Here is a 27,560-nt window from a genome sequence, read left to right on the forward strand (position 1 = left end):
TGCCACCTCACCAGGGTCCAAAACTTGAGGCTGGGGTGTGTGAAGCAGCTCGTCCCACCCCAGCACTCTCTGAGCTCTCAGCAGATAGGGCTGTTGTTCCTAAAGGAGTGTCGTGACCAGAGGAATGTATTTTGTTTTTTTTTTTTTTTGGTTTTTCTCCGGTACTGGGAACCGAACTCACGACCTTGCGCTTGCCAGGCAGGCGCTTTTGCCGCTGAGCTAAATCCCCAGCCCCAGAGGAATGTAGATCTAAGGGACGAACGAAGGGTCCTTCCAAGAGCCTCAGACACTCACACACTTTGACAGAGGAATTCTGGCTTAGTCTCTGCTTTTAGAAATAGATTAAATGTTGAATAAGGTGGTGCACATCTGCAATCCCAGCACTCTGGGCAGCTGAGGCAGGAGGACTGCAGGTTCAAGGACAGCCTGGGCAACTCTGCAACTTAACAAGATCCTGTCTCAAAACATAGATAGATAGATGATAGATAGATAGATAGATAGATAATAGATTGATTGATAGATGATAGATACATAGGTGATAGATACATAGATAAATGATAGATACATACATTGATAGATGATAGATACCTAGATAGATAAATGATAGGTAGGTAGGTAGATAGATGACAGATTGATTAATAGATGATAGATAGATAGATAGATAGATAGATAGATAGATGGATAGATAAGACTGGGGATGTAGCTCTTTGCAGTGACCTTGGGTTCAAACCCAAGTATTGAAAAAAATGTATTAAATATGGGAAATGTCTTACTGTTCAGAAAATATTTTTTTCATGGTGGAAAAAAGGAAACTATGTAAAACAAACAATAGGGAGTAATTTAATGAACTCTGTCCTCGCCAAAGGGGCAAAAGATTTGAACAGACATTCACCAGGGAAGATGTGCCCAGTTGACACAAAAAGAATACTCACCACCATCAGTCATCAAATACAAATTAAAATCACAACTAACCTGTTAGGACAGCCAACATCAATAAATATGCCCCTGGGTGTCCATGGGAAGGAACTGGAAGTTTTCTGTGCTGTTGGTATGAATTTAAATTTTCATAAAATGTTTAAGAATTTTCTTAAAATGCTAAGCACACAGTCCTAACCTATGTACTTCTCCAGAAAAAAAATGAAAATATTGATTTACACAAAGATATACATGCAAATATTCCTACCAGTTCTGTTTGTAACAGTCCTGTACTTAGACACCCTGGGGATCTATGACCAGGTGAGCTAGTAACACATCCTTGTTGTGACTGCACAATGGAACATTACATAGCAATGAAAAATAAAAATAATAGAACCTAAGGGGAAGCACAAGGAAAACTTGGTGGTGATCATAATCTATGTTATCATACCTGTGACTATGGTTTCACGGTGTGCACACATGTCAGATCTTAGCAAATTATGCATTGCACAGAGGGGCAACTTACTCTATGTCAATTATGCATCAATTAAGTTGTGAAAAATGCACATTTACTGTATAATTTAAAAGTTACTGGAAAAAATATAATAAGGAAAACAAGTATCTATCCCTTGAATCAAAATCCAGGAAGCCCATGTTTAAGAATTATATACAGAATCAAAAAGAACTGGTTCTGAGAATATTTATATGTGAAAATGAGAATATTTATCACAATATCATTTGTGGAAGAATATTTATCACAATATTGTTCATAAAAGAAGAAACAGAAGCTACTTAAAATATACCTCACTGGGTGTCCTGGTTCATTTCTGTTGCTATAACTGAATGCCACAGACTAGGTAGTTTATAAAGAGTAGAAGGTTATTCTGCTCATAGTTCTGGACATTTGGAAGTCATACAGCATGGTACCTGGTGGGCATTTTCCTGTATCACAACACGGCAATGAGGTAGAGAACAGACACTCATGGGGAGAAGAGATAAATAAAATTGTCAGGGCTGGATCTATAACCTGTTACCCACTTAAAGTAAGATGTGCCTCTAACCCACCTTCCCTTTGCAACAGTGCATATGATGTGTCAGGTCTTTCCCACTTCCTGCTAGGAGCTCTGTAACAAGCAGGATGATACCATGAGAGCTCCAGTACTAACAGGCTACCAGTCCCTATCATACACAAGGAAAAAAAAATCCCTTAAAAAAGAAAAAAAGGTTGACAAGAACTCCTGTATTCATGACTCAATACACCAGCAGCCCCGAAAAGCTGGTCACCTTCCTTCATTGGCAGGGACAGCCTGATTGCTGTCTGCCACCCGGCCCCTTCTTCTTCCTAAGGCTCCACGAAAGCTTCTCTGTATGTGTTCATGTCTTTGCCTTTGTTTTCACCTCTCTTATCTCTGAGACAGATGTTCCCTTGCTCTAGTACCCCTGAGGCAGAGCATACCTGCCAGCTGAAGTCTCTCCTCCTATTCTCAGAAAACCGCCAATGCTGTGATGGGAGCCCCACCCTCACTACTCCATCTAACACTAATGACCTCCCAGAGACCACACCTCCAAATATCACTAGCATGCAAGTTTGAGGGTCAAGTTTTATATGCATGGGTTCCAAGGTTCACACACAAACCATAGATCAGGAAAGCAGAGCAATACATCATCAAGAACTGTTATGCACCCATGAAAAGGATGAGTTTGATGTCGCCCCTTGAACCAGAAGAACATTTGTGCTTATGTTTGTGTGTAGTACAACTCACTGAGTGCACTGCTTGGGGACACACAGGAAGAAGCACAGATGCGTGGTGAACTGGCTGGTGTCTGTCACAGCAGCAAGCAAGGTGGATACACTGTCAGGGTTATTACTGTGAATAGAAGCCTAGTGGGAGAAAAGCCTTGAGAAAAGATTGTCCACACAGTTTTGTGAAAATGAATGTCTGACTCTTCTATTTAGAAAAATAAAAACTAAAAAGTAGAAGTATTACAATGAAATATAAGCAAGGCTCTTTTGGTTTGAAAGCATCCAAATATGCACCAGCTTGAGGGTTTGTTATAGTTGATATATTGTGTCAACTTGAGGAGTCTAGAAGCTTAACTAAGTGACTCAGCAGGTCTACATCCTGGGGTGAAAAGGACATGCCCTTCCTGATCTAGGATGTTGTTCATTGTGTCAACTTGAGAAGTTTAGAAGGTTAACTATGTGACTCAGCAGGGAGCCAGGGTGCTTACTTTGTATTCATCCTGAGCCTGTGCAAGAGAAAGGCATGGAGATGGTATGAGTGTAGAGGAGGCCCCTCTGCCCCAGGGTGGGTAGGCTGCATATAATAAAAGGGAAATAAGGAAGGACGGATTGCTAGTTCCTCAGAGGAGCTCCAGTCTTTGCCTTCAGCTTGGTCATCTGGCTTCTGGTGCAGGCTGCTTGGCTTCCTCCTGGGACTCTTCAACCTTCTGATGAAGACTCTTTGGCTTTCATTGTAGTTTCTTCAGCATTACATATAGAACCATCAGCCTCCTGTTACAGACTTACATGGACACTGCAGTGAGCTCCAGCTTGTGGACTGGGCTCCTCAATCTCCAGTGTGCAGACACCCTCTGCACGCTTCCTCATCCAACTCTGTGGCTGATCATTGTAAGCCAAACTGTGTTTCAGAATTGAGGCAGAGGCTATACTAGGTTCCAAAATGGCAGTGGTATAGAGAATTTGTTCCTCAGAATTTGGGACCAGGAATGTGGCTGCTGCTATGACTATACCTGACCATGTGGTTCAAGAGCCTTTGGAAAAGGCTTGTTGCTTTTGCTATTTTCTACCCTATGAACTGTTGCCCTCTGCCATGTGCCACTCTGCCTTGGAGCCAGCCAAGAATGGACTTAAACCTCCACAAACTCTGAGCTAAATAAACTTTTCCTTCCTTAATTTTGGGTGTCAGGTATTTTGTCCCAGCAATGAGAGAAAAGTAACCAAGACAGGGTTAGCGAAGGGGCTAGACAGATGAGTGAGCCTAGGAAGGGGTGGCAAAATTCAGTGGTAATGTCTAGCTGGGGAATGTTAAAATAATCAACTCTGAGGCATTCAGACAGAGGCAGCTCCATTACCCTGGCTTCCTATGTGAATAATGTAAAGCCTGACTCAGACTCATTTTCTATAAGTAGATCATTTAAAGAGAAATGAAATTCAAGCTCCAGAAATTACAGAAAGCCCTTGGACACCACCCGGATGGCCTTGATACTTGTAGGGGCAGTCCAAAGCTATTGCTCAAATTTGACCAAGCAAACCACCTTTGCCCTGCTGTAGGAGAAGTCCGGCTCCAGGTAGGTCTGCCAATTCAGAATTGGTGTCTACTGTAAAGGCCTCTGAGCTCAATGTGTGAAGTTCATCTTTTAACAGTGCTTCCCTTGTGAGCCATTGAGGGAAAACTCACATAAAACAATGGACAGACAGACAGGGCTTTGCCACTGTGTGGCGTCAGTCTGTACTGCGACAGTCATTCAGGCTGCTTGGGCTCTGCCCCTGTTCTCTTCCTATCCCTGGCAGCACACCTGATACCCCATGTCCCCTTTTTTGTCTATGCTTTGGAGAGGGCCTGGGAGTTTCTCCCTATGTATGCAGAGCCAGTGAAAAGTTTGGAGTCTAGAAGCACTAGTCACTCCAAGGCAGCCCAGCCCCCTGGGGCATCTCCCCAGTCTCTGATCACATGTAGAGCTAAGCCACCACTCAGCGACTCCTGCCCTGGGGTCACTTCCTCCACAAGCCCTAGGCATCCTCACACTGAATGTTCCAGTGGTACCTGGATTTTCCCATAACCCACTTCCCTCTGGAGGGAGGGCAGCACAGAGCAGCCCCATCAGCTAAGGAAGACCTCATGCCACCTAATCAAGGCCTTGCCTACCCCAGAAAGCAGTGGGGTTCCAGGGTAGCTCTTGAGCTCATGCTCTAGACAGCTCTGCCCATATCCACAGGCTACTTCCAGTCCATCTCAAATCCAAAACCAGGACCCCAGGGGTACAGTGGGACTGTGGCCCACTCAGGCCAGGGACTTCCCAGGACACACACCCAGAAGAGGCCAAGGAGGTCAACTGTCCCCTCTCACATCCCCTCACTTTCAAGCCAGGATACTGCAGGCTCCTAGAGAGTGTGAGAACTCTGGGAACAGAACATGGCCTCCCTCCTGCCTTGGGCTATGCCTACAGGAGGAAGCGTTGCCCAGCCAGGGCACCCTGGGGACTCATGGCAGATTTCAGTTCTTTTGCTCACCTCCTCCTGAGAGCTGGGCCACTCACATAAATGAAGGCATGACCATGTCTCTGGATGTCACATCCTGACACTATATCTCTGTACCACACAGTGCCCAGCAGACTTAATCCTAGCTACCCTCAGCCTCAGAACTTAGCCTGGGCTTCTGGAAAGACAGAGAAAGGCCCTCAGAAGACTGTGCCCTCAGGCTCGAGTCAGGGTTCCCCAGGAGGCAGGGGAAAGGGCACCCAACAGATGTGCTCCCCCAGAGGCATCAACACACCCCGGCCCAGCCTTATTCTTACAGTAACTCAGGCTCATTTCCATTGGCTGCCAGTGGTGGAGCGATGTGACCATATGCCACTCGGGCATTAAACAAATCCTAATGAGCTAAAAATATGTTTGTTTTAGCTAACTGACCTCATTGGCCTTCATCAACCACTTGGTAAACATCCTCAGAGAATGATTTCAGAGAGCAGATTGCGGTAACCAACTGTGAAGAGTAAACCCCCATCTCCCTAAGACCGCCTTTTCTGGTTGACATGCACATGGGTCCCACCTGTTGCCCACTCAGCCCAAGAGGTGGTGCGGGACACAGTTCAGAGGAGCCAGGAAGGTGATAACCAGAAGTGGCTCTCCCTGCCACTCTTCCCTAGTTGCGTGTCTGTGTTCTGAACTGTGGCTGTCCTGTAGGTTAAATGAGATGATTGTCCTCTAGGTTCTGGCCCATGCTGGGCCTTGTGGATACCTTGGTAGGTCAGGTGCAAGTTTCATATCACCTCCATGAGAAGCAGCAGGACCCAGGAGGCTCAGAGTCCAGCTGCGTGCCAGAGGCTGGCCCGGGCCCAAAGACCTATGTCCTCCAATACACACTTTTCACTGCAAGCTGCAGGCAGTGGCTGAACCCTGAGCTAGCAGGGGTCTCTGTTAGCAAGCAGGATGAGCTCTCAGGACCAATTTCAACTCACCTGAAACCATCTGAGGTCTGGACCAGGCATCCTTCCCACCAGCCACACCCATGTTCAGGGCCAGACTTTTCATCCTCTCATTGAGAAGCTGTGAGGCAGTAGCAGGCATTAAGCCTGCATATCAAGCCTTCAGGCTGGTGGTAGGCTCAGATTCAACTTCCGCAATGTCTGAGTCGACCATATACCCTTGGCTTCTTCTCCCAGCCCCATCTAAAATGTTGGACCCAGTTAGGTACAGATGCTCCAGACTGTTGGTTTGGCTATAAAATAGAGATAATATCAGCTACTAACCAGTAATGAGTACTTCCTGTTTGCTGGGAGCTCTGAAGTATTCTGCACAAATTTTCCCATATAATTGACAAAATGAGGGACATGTGTGATTCCTAAACCCACACAAAAAACAGTGGCAGAACCAGGTGTCTAACAAGGTCTACCTGACTCTGGGCCGTAGGCCACCAGGAGTGGTGGGGAAATGCTATTCACTGGAGGTGACTCACTCCCTTTTGCAAGGCTCTGGTGAGAGTGGTTGACATGCGGTAGGGACTCAGAACAAGCTCCACTTATGCTTGTCCCTCCATGCAGGGATGGCTCAGCAAGACCAGCAGCCACGTTCCTTCCGGGTCACATCACCCGGCCCCTTCTCCCCAGCCACTAGCTGATGCGCTTGAATTAGACAGGATTAAAGGCTTACCAGAGAGGGAAGCCTCCTCACCCCAACTCCCGCGTTGAGCCCCAGACCTTCTGTCCGCTCTCTGAGAAGGACAAGGGAGAAAGGCAGCCACCAGGAGCAGAGTCACAGCCTAGCACACAATCAAGGGCTTGGGTCCAGGCCCCAGCTTCTCAGGGTCCTCATGATGACAGAATGGGCCCTGCTCCTGTCGGTGCTGCTGTGTGACCTTGTTAGCCCCACGCACCTGTTTCAGCCCAGCCTGGTGCTGGACATGGCTAAGGTCCTCCTGGACAACTACTGCTTCCCAGAGAACCTTATGGGGATGCAGGCGGCCATTGAACAGGCCATGAAGAGCCGGGAGATTCTGAGCATCTCTGACCCTCAGACGCTGGCCCACGTACTGACGGATGGCGTACAGAGCTCCTTGAATGACCCGCGCCTGGTCATTTCCTATGAGCCCAGTGCTGTGGAGGAGCTGCGGCAAGCCCCAGCACCCACCAACCTCAGCCAGGAGGAGCTGCTGGCCAGGCTACAAAAGAACATCCGCCACGAAGTCCTGGAGGGCAACGTGGGCTACCTGCGTGTGGACGACCTCCCCAGCCAGGAGGTGCTGAGTAGGCTGGGCAGTTTCCTGGTGACCCACGTTTGGAAGCAGCTCATGAGCACCTCTGCCCTGGTGCTGGACCTCCGGCAGTGCCCCAGCGGCCACATCTCTGGCATCCCTTATGTCATCTCCTACCTGCACGCTGGGAACACGGTCCTGCATGTGGACACCATCTACGACCGCCCTTCCAACACCACCACGGAGATCTGGACCTTGCCACATGTCCTAGGAGAGCGATACAGTGCTGAGAAAGATGTGGTGGTCCTCACCAGCAGCCGTACTGGGGGTGTGGCCGAAGACATCGCCTACATCCTCAAGCAGATGCGCAGGGCCATCGTGGTGGGTGAGCGCACAGAGGGGGGCGCCTTGGACCTTCAGAAGCTAAGGATCGGTCAGTCCAACTTCTTCCTCACAGTGCCTGTGTCCAGGTCACTGGGCCCCCTGGGTGGAGGCAGCCAGACATGGGAGGGCAGCGGAGTGCTACCGTGTGTGAGCACACCAGCTGAGCAGGCCCTAGAGAAGGCACTGGCCATCCTCACCCTGCGCCGTGCCCTGCCAGGGATTGTGCACCGCCTGCAGGAGGCCTTGCAGGAGTACTATACCCCAGTGGACCGAGTACCGGCCCTGCTGCACCACCTGGCCAGCATGGACTACTCTACAGTGGTCTCTGAGGAGGACCTGGTCACAAAGCTCAACAGCGGTCTGCAGGCTGTATCTGAGGACCCCAGGCTCCTGGTGCGGGCTGTGGGGCCCAGAGAAGCCTCTTTGGAGCCTGAGGCTGAAGCCCAGGAACCCCCAGAGGCAGAGCCCGAGGTACCCAAGGCCGAGGCTGCCCGGAAGGCACTGGTGGATGCTGTGTTCCAGGTGTCAGTGTTGCCAGGCAATGTGGGCTACCTGCGCTTTGACAAGTTTGCAGATGACTCGGTGCTGGAGGCACTGGTGCCTTATGTGCTGCACCAGGTGTGGGAACCCCTGCAAAACACGGAGCACCTCATCATGGACCTGCGCCACAACCCCGGCGGGCCATCCTCTGCTGTCCCCCTGCTGCTATCCTACTTCCAGGGTCCTGAAGACAGCCCCGTGCGCCTCTTCACCACCTATGACCGCCGCACCAACGTCACCCAGGAGCACTTCAGCCGCAGGGAGCTGCTGGGCCCACGCTACGGCCACCAGCGCGGGGTGTACTTGCTTACCAGCCACCGCACAGCCACAGCCGCAGAGGAGTTCGTCTTCCTCATGCAGTCGCTGGGCTGGGCCACACTGGTGGGTGAGATCACGGCGGGCAGCCTGCTGCACACCTGCACGGTGCCGCTGCTGGATTCACCTGAGGGTGGCCTGGTGCTCACTGTGCCCGTGCTCACTTTCATCGACAACCATGGTGAGGGCTGGCTGGGTGGTGGGGTGGTGCCAGATGCCATTGTGCTGGCCGAGGAGGCACTGGACAAGGCACAGGAGGTGCTGGAGTTCCACCGCAGCCTGGGTACGCTGGTGGAGGGTACCGGCCACCTACTGGAAGCCCATTACGCACGGCCCGAGGTGGTAGGGCACACGAGGGCCCTGCTGCGGACCAAGCTGGCACACGGTGCCTACCGCACAGCTGTGGACCTGGAGTCACTAGCCTCGCAACTGACCGCTGACCTGCAGGAAGTGTCTGAGGACCACCGTCTGCTGGTGTTCCACAGCCCTGAAGAGTTGGTAGCTGAGGAGGTACCCCTGCCACCACCTGCTGTTCCCTCTCCAGAGGAGCTCTCCTACCTCATTGAGGCTCTGTTTAAGACTGAGGTGCTTCCTGGCCATCTGGGCTACCTACGTTTCGATGCCATGGCCGAGCTGGAAACAGTGAAAGTCATCGGGCCGCAGCTGGTGCAGCTGGTGTGGCAGAGGTTGGTGGACACAGCCGCGCTGGTTGTGGACCTGCGCTACAACCCTGGCAGCTACTCTTCTGCTGTGCCGCTGCTCTGCTCCTACTTCTTTGAAGCAGAGCCCCGCCAGCACCTCTACTCCATCTTTGACAGGGCCACCTCAAGTATCACTGAGGTGTGGACCCTGCCCCAGGTTGCCGGGCAGCGCTATGGCTCCCACAAGGACCTTTATGTCCTAATGAGCCACACCAGTGGCTCTGCAGCAGAGGCCTTTGCTCATACCATGCAAGACCTGCAGCGGGCCACTGTCATTGGTGAGCCCACAGCCGGAGGTGCACTCTCTGTGGGTATCTACCAGGTGGGCAGCAGCCCTTTATATGCCTCCATGCCCACCCAGATGGCCCTGAGCGCCATCACTGGCGAGGCCTGGGACCTGGCTGGCGTGGAGCCTGACATCACTGTGCCCATGAGCGAGGCCCTGTCCATGGCCCAGGACATAGTGGCCTTACGTGCCAAGGTGCCCACAGTGCTGCAGACAGCAGGGAAGCTGGTGGCTGACAACTACGCCTCCCCAGAGCTAGGGGCCAAGATGGCAGCCAAGCTGAGTGGCCTGCAGAGCCGCTATGCCAGGGTGACCTCTGAAGCTGCCCTGGCAGAGATGCTCGGGGCTGACCTGCAGATGCTGTCTGGGGACCCACACCTGAAGACAGCCCATATCCCCGAAGACGCCAAGGACCGCATTCCTGGAATTGTCCCCATGCAGGTGAGCCATAGGGGAGGCTTGGCCTGGGGACACAGTGCAAGACTTTCCACCTCTAAATTTTGATCAGGCACGTCTTTCCTCCCCTCTCCCTGGTGTTCTGTCCACTCCTGTGCCCAGGGTCCATGGACACCTCTATAGAGCATCACTCCTCATGGAACCCTGTCTAAATCCCCCAGACAAGGAGAAGGATGGTCTACCTCAGCTGGTGGAAGGATTTGCAGGAGTTCTCATTGCCAGTGTTGGGAGAGGGGTCAGTAAGTCACCTGAGGTCCTCAAGCTGTGCAGGGACCTCTGGAAGTGTGGGAAATTAACACCCCCCACCTGCTTGCCTCAGGAGGTTGTGGTTCATGCAAAGGAGTGGGGGGCAGTGCTGCAGGAGTAGGGCCAGGGGGAGAGGAGGAGGTAGAGTCCGGGACCCACAAGAGCTTCAGAGCCAGAACAGTGGCCCTGGAGTCCACACCATGGTGTGTCCTGCACCGGGCAGCTGGAGGGAGCGATAAGGCTGCAGATGCTTAGCCCAGGCCCCTAGTAAAGCTCACTGCAGTCATCCCTGCCTCTCCCAATGGAGGACAGGAAGATGAGCGCAGGACATTGAGGAGCATGCGGTGAGCTCAGAGGAGTCAGAGAGACCACCTGGGTCCTGCAGCTCAACAAGGGGGTGCAGGAGTCTCCTCTGCAGGGAGGCTGCTGATCCATCCATCAGTGGATGGATCCCGCCTGCGTCCGCACCCAGGTCTTCCCCCATGTGGTCACCTTCCCCATGACTCATGTGGACTTCTCAGTCCAGGCTTGCCTGACATTGAACAGGGCCTCCATCTCTCCCAGATCCCATCTCCAGAAGTCTTTGCAGATCTGATCAAGTTTTCTTTCCACACCAACGTGCTGGAGGACAACATCGGCTACCTGAGGTTCGACATGTTCGGGGACTGTGAGCTGCTCACACAGGTCTCTGAGCTGCTGGTACAGCACATCTGGAAGGAAATCGTGCACACAGATGCCATGGTCATTGACATGAGGTTAGCAACCACAAGGAAATGGGAGGGCCTAGGTCAGCCATTCCGGGGATTCCAGTTATATAGGCCAATGAGATTAATCCCTGGTCAGTGTTTGAATTCCTCTGATGCTCCCAGTGTAGATTTCAGGTTAAGAATTACCCCAAGTGTATTGCCTGCCCATTGAAATCAAATGTGGGACATTAGAATACAGATTCCTGGGCCCCACTCCAACCCACCTCAGTTAGCAACTCCAGGGTCCAAGGGTGACTGAGGTTACTTGATCACTAGGCCTGTTTGGGACAACTGAGCCCTACACCTATGCTGTATCTCAAATGCTATAAGACCAACACCAACAACCCTGGTCAGGAGGATAGGAAAGCTGGGGTCCTAGAAAAAATACGAAGTGACTGTTTCTCACATGGTGTTGGAAGGATGTCTTCCACTATCCGCTTTCCCTCAGCTTCATATCAGAGAGACCTCACCACAGAGCAGGGGGTAGGAGGTGGAGGACATGTAGGCAGGACCTTCCAGGACCCATTGGTGGGCACCCTCCATGGGCATGGGGCATGTCCCCCATCCCTGCAGCCAGCCTGCAGCTCCTGTCCAGACACACAGAGGCCTATAAAGCGCACAGGACGTGAGTGGCTGCAAAGTGGTGCTGAGCCCCAGGGAGGCTGGTCCCCCTCTCTGCAGATGACTCTTCCTAATCCCTGATTTGTGTGCCCAGACCTGAGTGTAGGATCCTGTATCCCCCAAACACTTTAGGGAGCCTCTGAACACATGTGCTCAGTCTCTCTCTGCTTGCACACACCCTCCATGGTTTCTAAAGAGAAGGTGCTGTCCACCTACAGTGCACTTCCTTCCACCCCTTCCTCCCATCCCTGAAGCTGCAAGGCTGGGATGCCAGGATCACTGGCCCTAAACCTGGCCAGGTCTTCCTGGGCCCCAACCTCCAACGCATCACCAGCCAGATGGGCCCAGCAAAGTCACACAGGGGAACAGATTCAAATGGCCTCCGGTGGACACAGATGCCCTCATTTCCAATGGCTTTTCATGACCCTGAATGCACTGCCACACAAATACCAGGTTAGGACACCTGAACTATGACGCTTGGAAGTTTTTGTAAAATGTCACCAGAATCAGCTGGCAGTGAAGGTGGTTCCCAAAGGACACTGAGGGCCACTTGTGAGCTCAGCCCCTCTTCCCTCCTCAGGTTTAACATCGGCGGCCCCACCTCCTCCATCTCAGCGCTGTGCTCCTACTTCTTTGACGAGGGCCCACCCATTCTGCTGGACAAGATCTACAGTCGCCCCAATGACTCGGTCACGGAGCTGTGGACCCACACCCACCTTGCAGGCACGTGAGAAGCCCTGTTCCTATCTCATTTCCAAACTTCAGGAGCCAGGGAGCCAGGGAGAGGATTTAGGCCAAAGGAACAGCAACTGGAATCAGAAGCCCTGTCCTGTCCAAGCAGTTGGGGCTGCGAACTTCAGTCTCTGCAAAAAGCGTGTGCCCATTTTATAGAGGAGGAAAAGGGAGGTCTCAGGTTACTAAGCAACTAACAGAAAGAGCACAAGTGTGAATATGCCAGCAGCTGGCAGGACCAAGGCAGATCCTCTGCCCATTGCTAACCAGAGAGACTCTTAGTGGCACCACTGCACACATTCCTAAGGTTGAAGGGCCTCCATTAGCTGCCTTGGCCAAGGAGCATGGTAGCCCCTGAGCTCTACAGACGCAGACCCCCAAAGTCCCTTCCCGGGTGGGCAAACTTCCTCCCTCTCCCAGCCAAGCCCAGCCCAGTATGCAGAGCCAAGAAAGCTATGCTGCTACCACCAGATGGCGCTGGAGAGGCCAGTGGGTGCCCATAGCTGCAGAGTGCCCAGTTCCCTTGGTACGTGTGCACTTTGTGAATTTTGCAGTAGCTTCCAGGACATGACCTGGTAGTACTGCAAAAACACAAAAATCAGAAGCAGGTGAATTCCAATTGCAAACTGACAACCAAGACCAGGAGTTAAAAACAAACTCAGACCTGAAGTTCGGGAGACCCTAGAACTTTAAGGTCCCAGCCACATGTCATCTGAGCCTTGGGGCCCTTGGAATGTAGGTGGTCCACATTGACGTGTGCGCGAAGTATAAAACATACACCAGAGTTAGCAGACCTATCACAGGGAAAAAGCAAGAAAGTGAAGATCTCACTGGTACTTTCATTAGATTCCATGTGAACTATTTTGAATATGATGGATCAAATAACACATAGTCAAAGTTAAAATTCATGCTTTATGTAGGACGGGGGGGGTTGTTTTGTTATAGAGTCTTGCTACGTAGCCCAGGCTGGCCTTGAACTCAGGGTAATCTTCCTGCCTCAGCCTCCCAAGTACTGGGATTACAGGCAAGGGCCACCACGCCCTGCTTCTCATGTTTTATTTTTGCTTGTTGAATGTGGCCACCAAAGCACTTAAACTGACCCCACTGGCTTGCATTCTGAGCATGTCACAGGTCTACTGAGCAGCACTGTCCCCAGGGCTGTCAGTAAGTTATTGTCTGGCTCTTTGGAGGGTTCCAAAGGAAGGAGGAGTCAGGTCCTATTTGGGGCTTTCATCGTGCAGGAAGAACCTGCCACTCTGGAAAGTTGATGATGACTAAGTCCCCAGCAGCTCTCTGCTGGTGTCTGCAGGCTCAGACAGGGTGGAAACACAGGGGCCCCCACACCCAGCTGCCTCCCACCCTGATGGGCTTCTACTCTGCAGGTGAGCGCTACGGGTCCCAGAAGCGGGTGGCCATCCTGACCAGCAGTGTGACTGCCGGTGCAGCTGAGGAGTTCACCTACATCATGAAGAGGCTGGGCCGGGCCGTGGTCATCGGGGAGGTGACCAATGGGGGCTGCCAACCGCCGCAGACCTATCATGTAGACGACACCCACCTCTACATCACCATCCCCACAGCCCGCTCGGTGGGGGCCGCAGATGGCAGCTCCTGGGAAGGGGTGGGTGTGACACCACATGTGCTGGTCCCTGCAGAGATGGCCCTCACCAGAGCCCAGGAGATGCTCCAGCATTACCTTCAAGGGTGATTCGGAGGTTGGGCCCAGGGACCTCCCACCAAGGGGCTCCTACCTGGGTCCTGTCTGAGGCTCAGGGATGGCTCCAGGACTGCTCAGCTCAGGTTAGGCTTAGAGGCATTCTTGGAGCTCATCCACCCACCCTCCTCCCCACTGCACCCCTCCTCTCTGCTTGCATGCCCCCAGAGATGGGGAGATCACCCCTTCCAAAGCAGTCCCCCATGGCTATTATTTGGGGGAGATTAAGTACAGGTCTGTCCTCACCAGTGCTCCCTAATTGCCAACCCCAGGTCCCTGGGCTGTCCCAAGAGCAGTTCCATTGTTAGAATTAACATGAGCCACCAATTCAAGTCATGCATGCCGCTATTTTCTACTAGCCACAGCTTCCAAAAGCAAAAATAAAATGAGGTGATTATAGCCTATCTGAATCCCTCAGATGCTTCTTGATTTACAGTGGTGAACTCATTTTGAAAAGTCAAAAATGCAGTAAGTAAAAAATGCATCCAATACGTTGATTAACCTATTGTAAAGATGGAAATTCATAAGCTGAGCCACTGTAAGTCGGAACCATGTGTTCAACTGATTTAAGTACTGATCCACAGCATCACTACTTCACCACGTGACCCACACAGCCATGGCTTGAGACATCATTCACTGCACAGTCTCTGAGGTGAGATGCGTAGTTTGGGCTCACAGCACAAGTCCACATTTCTAGGGCTCAGGGGCCACCTGCAGTCTGGGATTCTATGTAGAATTTCATGGGTGGGAGATCAGGGGCTCTGCTCCTGTTACCTTCTGGTCCCTTGGGCAGTGCTCACACTGGCCATGATCATCATTGTCCCCATCCTGCTGTGCGCTGCTCAGGGGCAGCACCATCCTGGCTTCCTGCTACCTGACACTGGCCATCTGGCACAGGTGTGGGATGCCTGTGATGTCACGTGAAGGTCAGGATGCAGGAAACAGGTCCACGCGATCCTCCATAGGTGAGCCGGGGAAGTAAATAATGAGGTCCTTGGCCTGTGCCCTGCACCCCTGCTTGAAGGATGATCAGGGGTCAGACACAAGGGCTGCCTGGAGTACTGATAAAAAAGTTCACTTTGTACAAACTGCACAACCTGAGCTCGCTGGCTCACTAAGTGGAAGAATGAAATTGCAGGCAAAAAGGTGAAGTTAGGAGAGTGTTTCTTGTGAAAAATAAGAGGAAAAATAGCTCTGGGTTCAGGAGACACTGAAAGTGGAATTCCACATCAGCAAGGGCCTTGGCTAACCTGTAGCACAAATGCAGCAGAGGAAACCATGCAGCCCAGACCCACTCATGGGCCAGGAATCCTGCCTCCAGGGCCCCTCTGAAGGGCACCAGCTCTCCCTGCTGGTCCCTGGGGATTTAGCTGCAGCCTAGAGTAAGGACCTCCCTGTGCTTTGCTGAGCAGGGAGCCTAGCACTGAAAATAGCCTCCTAATCCAAGCAGCTTATGAGGGCTAGTGGCCCACATGACAGGGGCCTCCTGCCTCCAGCCCAGAAAAACACAGCTGAACATGAGAGGGGAAGAGAAATGTAACCCCCAACCTACCCCAGCTGCATGAGTCCCCTCTCCAAAATCCATGTGAAGTTGTTTTCCAAAACTTTCTCCTGGCATGTCCCAAGCCAAAGCTTACTGGAGAATGACTTCTTTTATCAGTGAAAGGATTATCCAATGAAATTCATATCTTATGTGCTGTATGATATTTAGGCCTTCCACATGACTTCTAAGCAAACAAAATTATAGGACTGACAGGGCTGTGAGAAGCTTGTGTGAATTCTAGGTGGCTGCCCACAATGCCCCATATCTTCAGGGGCCATCACCCACCCCCAGGAGGCAGGGCTGGCTTTGGGCTTCTCTTGTGGACTTGCACCTTGAGGGTTCTCTTTCTGTCCTCCCAGAAATGGGGACATGAGTGAAGTAGAAAGGGCCAGACCCAGTCTTTGGCCTATTCAACAGCTGAGAGTGAAACAGAATTGGGGTCACTGGCTGACCCCATCACCACCACCTCTGATGTGCTTCCGTGAGTCCAAGCACTCTGCTACTCAAAAGCACTTATCAGGGCTGGGGATTTAGTTCAGTGGCAAAGCGCCTGCCTAGCAAGCGCAAGGTCGTGAGTTTGGTTCCCGGTACCGGAGGAAAAAAAAAAAAAAAACCACGTATCAGTTGGCAACTACTTGCACATGAAGTCCAGATCTCTGTCCTGTCTTAAGGCCTAACTCTGAGAAGTCTTTACTCAAGATGTTGAAGGTCCATGTGTCAACACCCGCCCCATCACAGTCCTCCTGAGCCCAGAATCTCATCCACATTTGTTATTCTAATCACATGGGTATTTAAGATCCCCAATCCAAAGATTCAGGAATTGGCAACAAATTGGAATCTAGGATCCCAGCCTTCTGATGGTTTTACTTCTCTTTAAGATAGGAGGCAATCTTGGTTAAAATTGAGAATTAAATTGAATCAGTTCAGAATGCTCACAGTCATACCACCCTACATGTACTTCGTCATGTCTGAATTCAAAATATTTTAGCCTCATCTGCACATTTCAGTGACTTTTTACAAACCCTTATTGAGTGGCTGCTGCTGGGAGATGACTTGTTAGGATATAATTTATCATTTTTCTAGCAACTAATAGGAATCTTTTCTCGTGGGTTCCAAGAAGTTGGCCAGGTCTTTCTGTTCATGAACTCTGTGGCTTCTGTGTTACATGTCTAATACTACTTTCTTTGCCAGAAAACCACTATGAGTCAGCTTCAGGTCGCTGTAACAAAATAACTGAGACAATTAATTTATATAATTTATTCATAAAGTTTCTAATCTAAGATAGGGTAGCCCTCTGATTAATGAAGGTGTGAGAGAGAGGAGATGGAGGGTCCACATTCTCTAAGGGGATGACCCCAGAGACCTAGGGACCTCCCACTAGGCCTGCCTCTTACAGACGGAGATAGCCAGTTAGCATGGAGAGACCTCATGATGGTAGCTGGGGGGCACACACATCCAGACCATGGCAGTAACAGAGAGACAGGAAGGAAGAGGCAAGAAAGGAACTGACTCTTGAAGGGGCCTGTGACACTAAGGGACAGCCACATTAGTCACCCAGCAGTCATCACCCCCAAATCATCTTTGAGTGGGTTGCTTTGAATGGCTGCCAAGCAACTTGAACCTACATCAATTTTTACCAAGATTAACTCTGTCTTAGAAGTTGACTTTTAATAAAATGATATCCATCTGTCTTAAAAAGTAGAGTTGGAAGGTGATATTTACTTGTATCTTCATAGCGTCAACCTTTCTCAAAATGCCCATCCCAGTTAGGAATGGTATAACTGGTTTCCAGGAGCAATGGCACCCAAGGTCATTCTATTCCTGCAAGCTAGCGCCTGGTCCAGCTGCGGTTCTGGAGGTGTGGGTGGGGCAGGGCTGACCCCTCAGGGGTCCTAACCTTGACCTCACCTCCACATGCCCTTCCATACTGAGCATGTCAGCAGGGTGTGGACCTCAAAGGCCACTGGTATAAAGTGAGGGTGGCACTAAAGTCCTTTTCCATTTCCAAGTGTCCACTGTATCTTAATAGGGGGCATTCTCCCCACTTAAAAAATCTTTACAGAAACCAAGCCTGGGGTAACCAGCCAGGGAGGGACAAGGATGCACATCATTTTGTAGGTGCCGAGACCCTCCTGAGAAGCAGATGGAGACCCAGCACGAGCAAGGCTAGAGCCAGGCTTTTCATGCATTCACTCACATGGCAAATGCCTGCTGTGTGCTTATACTGCTCTAGACAATGGAGATACAGCAGGTACACAAAATAGCAAAATTTCCTCTGGGCTTTAGTTCTAGTGGCAGGAGCCATAATATATAAGATAAAGCAGTACAATACTTAGCATTTGAGATAAGAAAACTGCTCCAGAAAAGGGTGGTAGGAATGTGTGTGTGTGTGTGTGTGTGTGTGTGTGTGTGTGTGTGTGTAAGAGAGAGAGAGAGCAGCAAGACTCAGATGGAGTCTGAGGCAGGCCTGCCCCTGTGCTCCTGCTCTTAAGTCACCCAGGAAGCCTCTTATAGAGCTATGCACACAAGTGGCAGGTTGGGAAGGATAGGAGCTCAGAGTTGGGGAGGCTGGGGTCCTATTCTTGTATCCTTGCTCCTGAGCAGCAGTCTGAAGAAGCTGTGAATCTCTGAGCTTAGTTTCCACTGAAGAAAGGTGAGCATTAGTGTCAGCATCAGGCGCTGCTGTCAAGGGACAAGATAAGAATGTCACCTCACGTTGAGCGGAGATGCCCTTTCCTGTCCCACCCAGGACAGTAGTCTCAGTGGTGACCTTCTGCACATGGCAAGCACTCTCATTTATTTGCATACCCCAGAGCAGGTGGCAGGCTCGACTACTGGTTTGTGTTTCTCCCCCACTCTTGGCATCACTGCGAATGAGGTTTGCTCTGCACAGCCTGTTCATCCCAGCAGAGGCAGAGCTTGGACTTGATTCCACCTGCCGGCAGGAGCCACAGCCAGCGAAGCCTCCTCACTTGGCCCCATCGCAGACTCACAGCCAAGCAACACATGCATGCATTCATTTGCCCATGAGATTTCCTTGATGGCAAGACTGATGAATCCAGACAGTGACCTGTCCTCAGTGCTCACGGCGTACCAGGCAGCAAACAGGCCACACCTGCCCTGTCACTCAGACATATTCACCTCCACTTAACAGATGAGGAAACTGAGGCTCAGCAGGTTCAAGGTTATAGCTCCAAGGTGAATGCAGGTCTTGCCTACCTATATGACCCATTCTGGGCCCCAATACCTTTCCAGGAAAAGTAAAGGAACAGAGCCAGGAGCAACCCTGCTCCCAGTGCCCACTGCCCCACTAACCCGGATGAGCAAAGCACATCACTTCATTTCAGAACTTCATTTCCTGCCAAGCACCTCACAAGGGCTCAGCGATTTTTTCCAGTTAAGGATGGAGCTGTTCATCCATAGATGCCAAAGAGCACAGAGGTCTCAGACCTGTGCCATACTCCAGGCAGGCTAGGAGCTGCCTTTGCCACCACTGGACACTGTACCCAGGACCTTGCCCTCTCACCCCTGTCCACTGCTAACTGTGCGAAGTCATGTGCCTGGAAAGATGATGGCGCTCCCGAAAGTACTCATGGCAGATGGGGCAGGTGAGGGCCTCTTGTCTACGCAGCTTAGGATGGGGCTCTGAGCCCGCAGGCTCTTTCTTGTGGTGGGAGCGCATGTGAAAGACCAGGTCAGAGGTCAGGCGGAAGGAGCGGTTGCACCGAGCACACCAGTTTTGGGTGGATAAGCCCAGGGAGGTGAGTGTGGGCGGCAGGACAGCTCTTGAGGGGAGTGAGTGGGATGCAGAAGATATAGGGCACCCCTGAGCCTGGGCAGGCTCCAGCCACAGTGTGGGAGCACCCAGGAAAGTGCTGCAGAGCAGAGTGTTCTGTGACAGCGTCTGCAAGTTCCAGAGGTCCCCTATCACCAGCTTGGAAGTGGACAGTCGATTCCAACGAGGGACATCCACAGCATGGAGGAGTCCAGAGAGCTCTCCCAGGGCACCCTGGAAGCCAGGCCCCTCTGCTGGGTGCTTAGTGGGTTTGCTAAAGGCGCTTCTCTGCTCCCCTCGGGCTGCACCAGGCCACACACAGCAGGTTGAAGCCCTGGGGACATCTGGCATCAGCTGCTGGGGGCCAGGATGGCCTGCAGAAACCTCATGCTCACTGTCCTGGGCCCGGCCGCCCCCCAGCCTCTCTTGTGGCCTTGGCAGCCCCATAAAAGCACTCAGCCTCTCCCCGGTGCAAGCCTTCCGGGGCAGCGGTTTGCCCAGTCTGGGTTTTCCTGCTGATGTTGACATGGCCAGCTCAGCACAAGCCACATCTTGGGTACCCCTGCCAGTGGCAGCCTCAGAGCCCAGGCAGTTCGTTTTCTCCAGCAGTACCGGCTTGTGGCCCTGGCCCTGCTCGGGTTCACTCAGCTGCCTTCTGTTTTCAGCTGAAGGGCTCAAGGGAGTCCCCTTCCCAGCAGCCATGGTGATCAGCAGGACCCAGACAGGCTGAGCAAAGTGCCTGCTCCACTAGCCATCAGTTGCAGGGTGTGAGCTGTGAAGGCCTGGCTTTCCTGGGAGAGCTGTGCGATCAGAGAGTTCCCACTGACAGCTGTGGGGCCACTGCAATCTGCAGAGAGAGGAAGCAACAGGCAGTGAGTTGCCAACACCAGCCACTCTGGAACCCTCCTACATGCTGAAGTCAGACAAACCCAGATCTGGTCGGATCTGCTGGCCTCTGCTGCTGTGAACTGGGAGGAATGGCTATACTCCCTCTGGGGAGAAGGGAAGAGGGGACAGGAGGAGCTCAGAGGGATTTGGACCCAGAGCACACAGCTGGGAAGCAGCAGAGGGGAACATGCCCAGGAGCAGAAGCCAGTAAAGATGCCCTGGCAGGGTAAGGCAGAGAGTCCAGGCAGCAATGGAGATGGAAGCAGGTGTGGAAGTCCTCTTTTGTGAGCGTCTGTATAAGGTATGATGAAAAATACTGTTGCTGAGTGCCACACTATGGAAAGGCACGCTGTTAAAGGCATTACACCATGTCCTCACCCATTTTACTAACTGGATCTGGCACCTTGTGACTTCTGGATCTTCTCCAATTCAGGATGATCATGAAAGAAAAACATTTTGAATCCATTTGGGACACTGGGGCAGCCACAACTGCACAACTAGACACTCATGAAAGAGGACTTCCAGAACTGCTTCAGAGACTGGCAAGAGCAATGGGATGAGTGTGTTTAAAGGGAGGAGGAATATTTTGAGGGGAATCCATGGAAATGTGTCTTTTACCTTACTATAATAAATTTTTAATTTAAACATTCACTGTATATTTTGAGCACACCACCTATGTACCTATGTGTGCTTATGGGAAGGTATTCTCTAAAACCCCAAAACACCCAAGAAATCTTTGCAGATGGATAACCAAGTGGCAGGATGTGGGCCTAGCACGTCAGAAGTCCACTTTGTTCTCCCAAGGATGTGGCCCATCTCAGGAGAATGTGAGCTGCCCAGGTCCACACAGGCCCAAGGGAGGAGAGAGCTTCACTGTGAGAGGCCTGGGGGCCTTCAGGATTCCCTTCCTGTGCTCCTTGGGGGACCAGAAAACAATTCTGGCTTTTGCCAAAAGATTTTGCATACACACACTCACATATAAACACACACAGACACAAACCTCTCAGCCTTGGTCCTCCCTCTTTTACTCTCTTTCTCTCTCTCTCTTTTAATCTCTCCCAATTTCTTTCACTCTCTCCCTCCTCACCCTTCCACACAGTGTTGTCCCTAAGCTCACACAGGAGCCTGTCCTCCTGTTCCCTGGTCCCAAGCACCTGCTGCACCCCCACATCACCTTTGTAGACAGGCCAAGAAGCTGCCCTCGGGGTTTGAGTGGTCTTTGGCAATTGATGCTCAAATTGTCCAAGGTGCCCGGAGCTAAGGATGTGAATCCCGTCTTCTCAGCACTAAAACTGGTGATGTGGTTTTGCAGCAGAACAGAGGCTATCAGGACAGTCCCTGATATAAAAATGAAAGGTGCCCTTCATCAACTCCATAACTGCCTGCTCACGCTTAATTCCACTACATGGCTTAATGTGCTTGATTTCACTTCATTTTCACAACCAGCACCCGAGGGAGACTGTGTGTCTCAGACCAAGCACCTTTAGCTTCAATCTGCAAGCTGCCTTGCTAAGCTCAGTGCAGCTTTCCAGCTTTCTGAGAACATGATGAATCTGGACAGCACCAGTTTGCTGAGTTTGGAATCCTGTCCAGCTTCATGCCCCATTAAGGACACCCTCCAAATCTTATAGGGAAGAGGAAGAAAAGGAGAAGACAAATCACAATAATGGACAGAAAAAAGGGAGAAAAAAGGAGTAGAGGAACATACAACCTGGCTGAGGACCTTTGCCTGACACCTGGGAATCCCCAGAGGGCCACCTCTTTCTCATGTGTCAGCACTGCTTGGGGTCGGTCACTCCAGCAAGTGCAAAGATGTCTCCAAAGCTCTGTCTGCAGCCCAGCTCCCATCCCCACCCACCCAACTACTGCCAGAAGGAAGCCCTTCCAGGTGGAAAGTTAACTGGCTCTGCCATGGCCCATTCCTACAGAGCTCCTGTCACCACTCAGTGGTCATATCCTCCTTGTGCATGGGCACCCAGCCATCATTTCTATCCCAGGACCTTCCTGGGGTTGGCACCTTACTTCATACCTCATCAACCTCCTGGCTTTCCCTGAGTCACCCATGACCCTGGTGCCTCTCAGATGACATGGAACCTCATCTCTGGGTCCCATGATGTGGTTATGGGAGGTCCCTGAGTCAGGAGCCTGATGACACACAGAGCTCTCAGTGCTGTCTGACTCTTCCTATGCTCTAGGGATGGCCACCACTCTGGACACCTGCAGGGCCATCCTCTGTCCAGCTGTTCTCTGAGCAGAGTACAGCTGCTCCTTCCTCTTTGTCCTCCCGGACACCAGCTGCCCCAGGCAGCGAGGGATCTATGCCATCCTTGTTCATCTTGCTCCAGACCTAGTATAAGAAGATGCTTTGTTGTCCTCAGCTGTCCTCAATGGCCTTGGTTCATTGTGGGCTCTCCCTGACACTCTCTGTCGGTTCTTGTCACTCCATCTCTGTGCGTGTCCTGAGAAAGTGTTCTTCTTGTCCTCCTTCATTCTCATCACTCTGGCCTCAGGAATACATTCCCCCAGGTCACACAGACATCGCTCAGAACTAACCCGTGCTCTTTCTGTCTGAAAGAGGCTGACTGAATTCCAAGACTCTCCCACTATTTTTAGTGAGTCCTGGGTCACATTTATGATCATGAGATCGGAAAGTGACTATCTTGGATACATTCTGACACTGAGCTCCCAAAGTCTATGACCTAATGTACCTGGTCTTTCCTACCATAGGGAAATAGTTCTTGCTAAAGCTCCCATCCCTCCTGGCCCATCAGCACGCATTACTGACCCATACGACAAGTGTCATGTCTTAAGAGATGCAGCCTCTCCAGCCCAGAATGTGGAAAACAAGCATGTCTTTGTTTATTACATACCCTTGGACAACAAGTATGGGCCAAACCTTCCAACAGCTGGGAAACTCTGGCTGTGTAGCAGAAAATGCCCCACCCCAGTATACTTCGGTTTCTTAGCTGCCCAGGTAATAGTTCCTGTTCCAATTCTGGTTGCTCCTGTCTCTTAGAAATGACTGGTCACTATGATGCATAGCTGGTCACTATGATGCACTCTGTATAAACCAATTCCCAAATGACAAACCATTCTATCTCTGGACTTCCTTCTTGCTTATCCCATATAAGCCCTAGACCACCAGAGATCAGGGCCTGATCTTCTGGGCGTGACCTTGATCAGTGCTCATCAACATAAGGAAATCTGCCTCCAAATCCTGGGTGTCATTTTGGTGTTTCTGCTTGGCATTGCAGCTTCATTCTCCACACTACTTTACTATAATTTAATGCCTCAGTCAGGTTGTCCTGGCAAACCATTCTAAATCTGCAAAGAGGCCAAGTGTTTGGGCTCCAGGGACAGATGACCTGGATGCCAGTCAGGCTCTGCCCTTACCCATTCTGTGACCTTGGCAAGCTTTTCATTCTAGGCTTCTGTGTTCCCATCTGTGAAAAGGCTCACCTGGGTACCCATCTCACTGGATAATGCTAATAAGTATGGCTCAATAAATGTTTTGGAGATAAATTATTAGCATAAAGGAATGGCCAAACTTTCCATTACTTGTACGTCCTCAAAAGCCAACACACAACAGTGTTCAGTGAATGACCAAGTGACATGGGCATCTTTTTCCTTCCTATTCCATTTACAGACAAAAGAACTCTCGGTAAACACTTAGATGACTCAGATCATGTGAGCCGTCTAAAGGTACTCTCCACCATACCAACTGGCCAGTGTCCACTTGCTCTGAGCTGCAGCTCTGGAACCAGGTCCTATTCAGTGACACATGTGCACTGCCAGGCTGTCCTTTACTGTGTCTGTCTCTCTTCAGCTGAAATAAACCACAGCAGAAGATGTCTCTTGTTCTTCCAATCCTGTGGAGTCCCTTGTCTACACAAAGGTTTCCTGGATGCACTGGAAGATTCCAGAGGATGGTCACCCATTATCTTCAACACAGGGAGTGTGAGTTCCTGGGTTTTTGTAAGAAGTGAAATACACATAGGTCTGGGCAGCCTCCTAACCTGAAAGTTAACTCTAAGTAGTCCAGGCTTCACTGAGCCTGGGTGGTTGATGGGGAGAGGAAGGCTCCCTGGCTAGCTTAGGACTCTATGTCCAGCCGTTCCCCTCTAGCAGCAACACCTGTTGTGCTCAAGCAAAGCCAAATCCAGGGCTCTCAGCACAGCCAGCCCCTGGTCCACAGAGAGGCTGACCATGGAGCTCATGTAAGGGAAGATGCTGTCTCATCACCTACTCCTCAAAGGAGCTGTGTGCAGATTCAAGCTGGCCATGCCTGAGGACGGCCAAGACATTAGAACAGGAAGTGCAGTTCCGACAACAGTACCAACTGGAAAACAGCTAGAACAATATTTCTGATAAAACCTTGCCAGGGCTGCTGCCTCACAAACAGTTGCATTACAGGAAAGAATCAGCCCTTAGCAATCAGACTCCAAGTGAGAACTTGGAGCACAACCTCAGCCCAGCCATTCACTAACTGCACAGCTTGGTGCAACCATTCTTGGCCTTCGTTTCCTTGTAAGATTGGGGTGCTGATCGTCACTTCAGGGTGCTCTACCTCACTTAAACAAGGCTTTTTGCATGAACAGTAGCAAGACTCCAGTAAAGGACAGTTTTCACTCATAACGCAGAGAACAAAACCAGGTCCCCTAGTCAGTGGTAGCCTTCAGAGCACTGTCCATGGTTTACACACCAGGCTGCTTGGTCAGCCCCACTTACATGCCCGCGAGAACATTGTCTAAGAGTAGGAGCACAGGATGCTCTTGCAGAGATGCAGGCTGTGCAATGAAGGAAAACGCACAATGCTCAAACTCAGCTCTGTACTTTTTAAAAGAAGTTGGTGCACCTGTTTAAAACATTAGGTGCCGCCTCCTGGATTTCTGAGAAAGTCATTTGAAAAGCATCCCTTTTGCCATCCACCCTCAAATTCTGATCAATTATAGGTTAGCACTTAGATGATTCGAAAGACACCTGAACACCTAATCCAGATAAGCCTCCCAAATCCACACACAGAGTTTGTCCACAGTCCTTAACCCAAAGTGGGCAATTTCTTCCATTAAACACACTGCTACCTTCTTCCAACGTATTTAATTTCTGTTCACTTCTATGTGACTTACCTAGAACCAAATTTCCTATTCTGCGTCAAATGAAAGGTTAAACTGGCTAAATTATCAAGATCACAGTAAACTACAAGATTGTGTTAAATTCTTTCCAATCAACCAAAGCTTTAAGCTTTAGTTGGTAATGAACATCTTTTAAAAACAAACAATTTAGCATACATATTTTATATGCATTTCTGATATATAGGTATGTAGATCATAAAGCATCATTTAAAATGACATCACGTTTCTTTGACATGATCAAATTTTATTTTTTTAATTTTTTATTTTTTGGTTTTTCTCCGGTACCAGGAACCGAACTCACGACCTTGCGCTTGCCAGGCAGGCGCTTTTGCCGCTGAGCTAAATCCCCAGCCCCCATGATCAAATTTTTAATGAAGACCAAAAAAAAATCGCCTCAACATACATTACTTACACTTTATTCCTCAATATTCAAGAAGGCTTACTTTCCTAAATTTCTTAACTCGGTAAGTGTCTAAGACAACCTCGATATTAACATAAAATATTTTACAACCGGTCCTCTTACCTAATGTGCGCACAAACATTCATCTCAAATTCCACAAACATCGTCCTAAAACTGAACAACACCCGCACATCAGTGACATGGACAAGCATTTATTTTAGAAATGTACCATTTCTTTCTTATTTTTCTCTCTTACCCAGAGGCATCAAGTGCTCAGTCATGGCCTCTCCTTGTCTTCCCTAACCCAGCTCTGAGCCCGCCCTACGTGCCCCCCAATTCTGGGCCGCACACTCTGCCCAGAGGCTGCTGTAGGTGGCGCGCTCCCCGACGAGCTGTGGCAAGGATTCTCTCTGGTGTGCTGTCGGCGCCTATTAGTGAAGACGCGTGTCAAGAGCAGGATCCCATCAGCGTCTTGCCTCTAAAACCAGGTATTTTCTTTGTGCTCCAGAGATTTATCATTTTTCCCACCACAGGCACGGAACATGTCACCCGTGTAGATCTTTGGAAATAATCTGTTGGAGAAAGGATCTGGGGCCGATGCATGGTTCTGATCCTAGTGCCTACTGCCGCCCCAGCTGAACCGGGCTGAGCACGCAGAGGATTGGGGATGAAGGAACAGGCAAGCGTGCAAGGACGACGGAGCGAGGCGTGGGGGCGCCGACAGGCATGTGAAGGTGGCGGGGTACAAAAAAGTCAACCTAGAGGCAAAATCAATACAGAATTTTTCTGTGCAGACAAATGAGGAGAGGGAGAGGGCGAGGGAAGAGAAAAGCCAGCAGGAGGGCAGAGGAAACGGAATATAGAAGAAATGGACAAGAAAAAGTGGGAGAGCAGAGAGGAAGGGAGAGCAGTGGACCGGACCGCACGGAGAGGAAAGCGGAGAGGGACAGAGGGGGCTGGCGAGGGAGGCCCGCGGGACTCGGGGACTTCCCCCGGGAAAGGCCTGGCCGGGGATCGGGACAAGGGCGGGAGTCTCACCTGCTCTGCATGGGCGAAGGCGCATGGTGCAGGCTGCAGCTCTGAACTCGGCGGGGAGCCAGGAGTCAGGCCCCACCCTCCAGGCTGCTCCCGCCTCTGAGGCGGAACCTCGTGTTCCCCACCCGAGAGTCCCCGCCCCGTCCCCGGGCCCTCTCGCGCAGCCCTCGGGAGGCGGACTCGACAGGGGAGCGCACCTGCTTCCCTAGCCCCGCTGCCCACTCAAAGCTCCCAGCTGCTGTCCGTGTGCTAGGGGTGCTGGGCTCCAGCGCCCGCGGGACAGCTGATGGCTTCCGGGCTTGGGGGTGACGCTTACACGGACCACAGCACTCTAGCCCCGTGAGCCCTGAACCGTGGGCGACAGCGATGCTGCGGACTGGTGCTGCACCCCACGCCCTGAGGACCCCAGCCCCTCACAGACCCTATCCCTGCCAGGAAGGTGCCCTGAACAGTGTCCTGCTGCTCCACCCCCTACCCCCAAGGGCAGCTCTGTGCCAGGTTGTGGTGAGAGTGATGACCCAGAATCTGGAGATGTAGACGACTTGCAGCTCTCTATCCCTGGAGCAGTGGAGGAAGGACAGAATGCACTCTGGAGTGAATGGCTGGGAGTGTGGCCTGTGGGTGCGCCACGGCTTGAGTACCTGGAACTCTGGGGCAGGGCAGCCAGGGTGGTAGGCCCGCTGGGTGTGTCAGCCTGGGC

The 27,560-nt window shown here is 51.2% G+C and overlaps 2 protein-coding genes across 2 annotated transcripts; one reads left to right on the forward strand and one right to left on the reverse strand.

The window, feature by feature from the left end:
- Positions 1-6,595: 6,595 nt before the first annotated feature.
- Rbp3 (retinol binding protein 3, interstitial) lies at positions 6,596-14,437 on the forward strand. Its single transcript, XM_005412613.2, has 4 exons — positions 6,596-10,016; positions 10,842-11,032; positions 12,225-12,367; positions 13,759-14,437. Exons 1-4 carry the CDS (start codon positions 6,969-6,971, stop codon positions 14,079-14,081), a joined length of 3,705 nt encoding a protein of 1,234 aa, XP_005412670.1. The 5' UTR covers positions 6,596-6,968; the 3' UTR covers positions 14,082-14,437.
- A 2,435-nt stretch (positions 14,438-16,872) lies between these two features.
- On the reverse strand, positions 16,873-26,942 carry Znf488 (zinc finger protein 488). Its single transcript, XM_005412615.2, is given in 4 exon segments — positions 16,873-20,107; positions 20,109-20,123; positions 20,125-20,252; positions 26,864-26,942. Coding segments are annotated over 4 exon segments (1,107 nt in total). The 5' UTR covers positions 26,889-26,942; the 3' UTR covers positions 16,873-19,168.
- Between the last annotated feature and the right edge of the window lie 618 nt (positions 26,943-27,560).

The sequence above is a fragment of the Chinchilla lanigera genome, unplaced genomic scaffold (assembly GCF_000276665.1).
Source record: "Chinchilla lanigera isolate Chin_1 unplaced genomic scaffold, ChiLan1.0 scaffold00155, whole genome shotgun sequence".
NCBI classification, from domain to species: domain Eukaryota; kingdom Metazoa; phylum Chordata; class Mammalia; order Rodentia; family Chinchillidae; genus Chinchilla; species Chinchilla lanigera.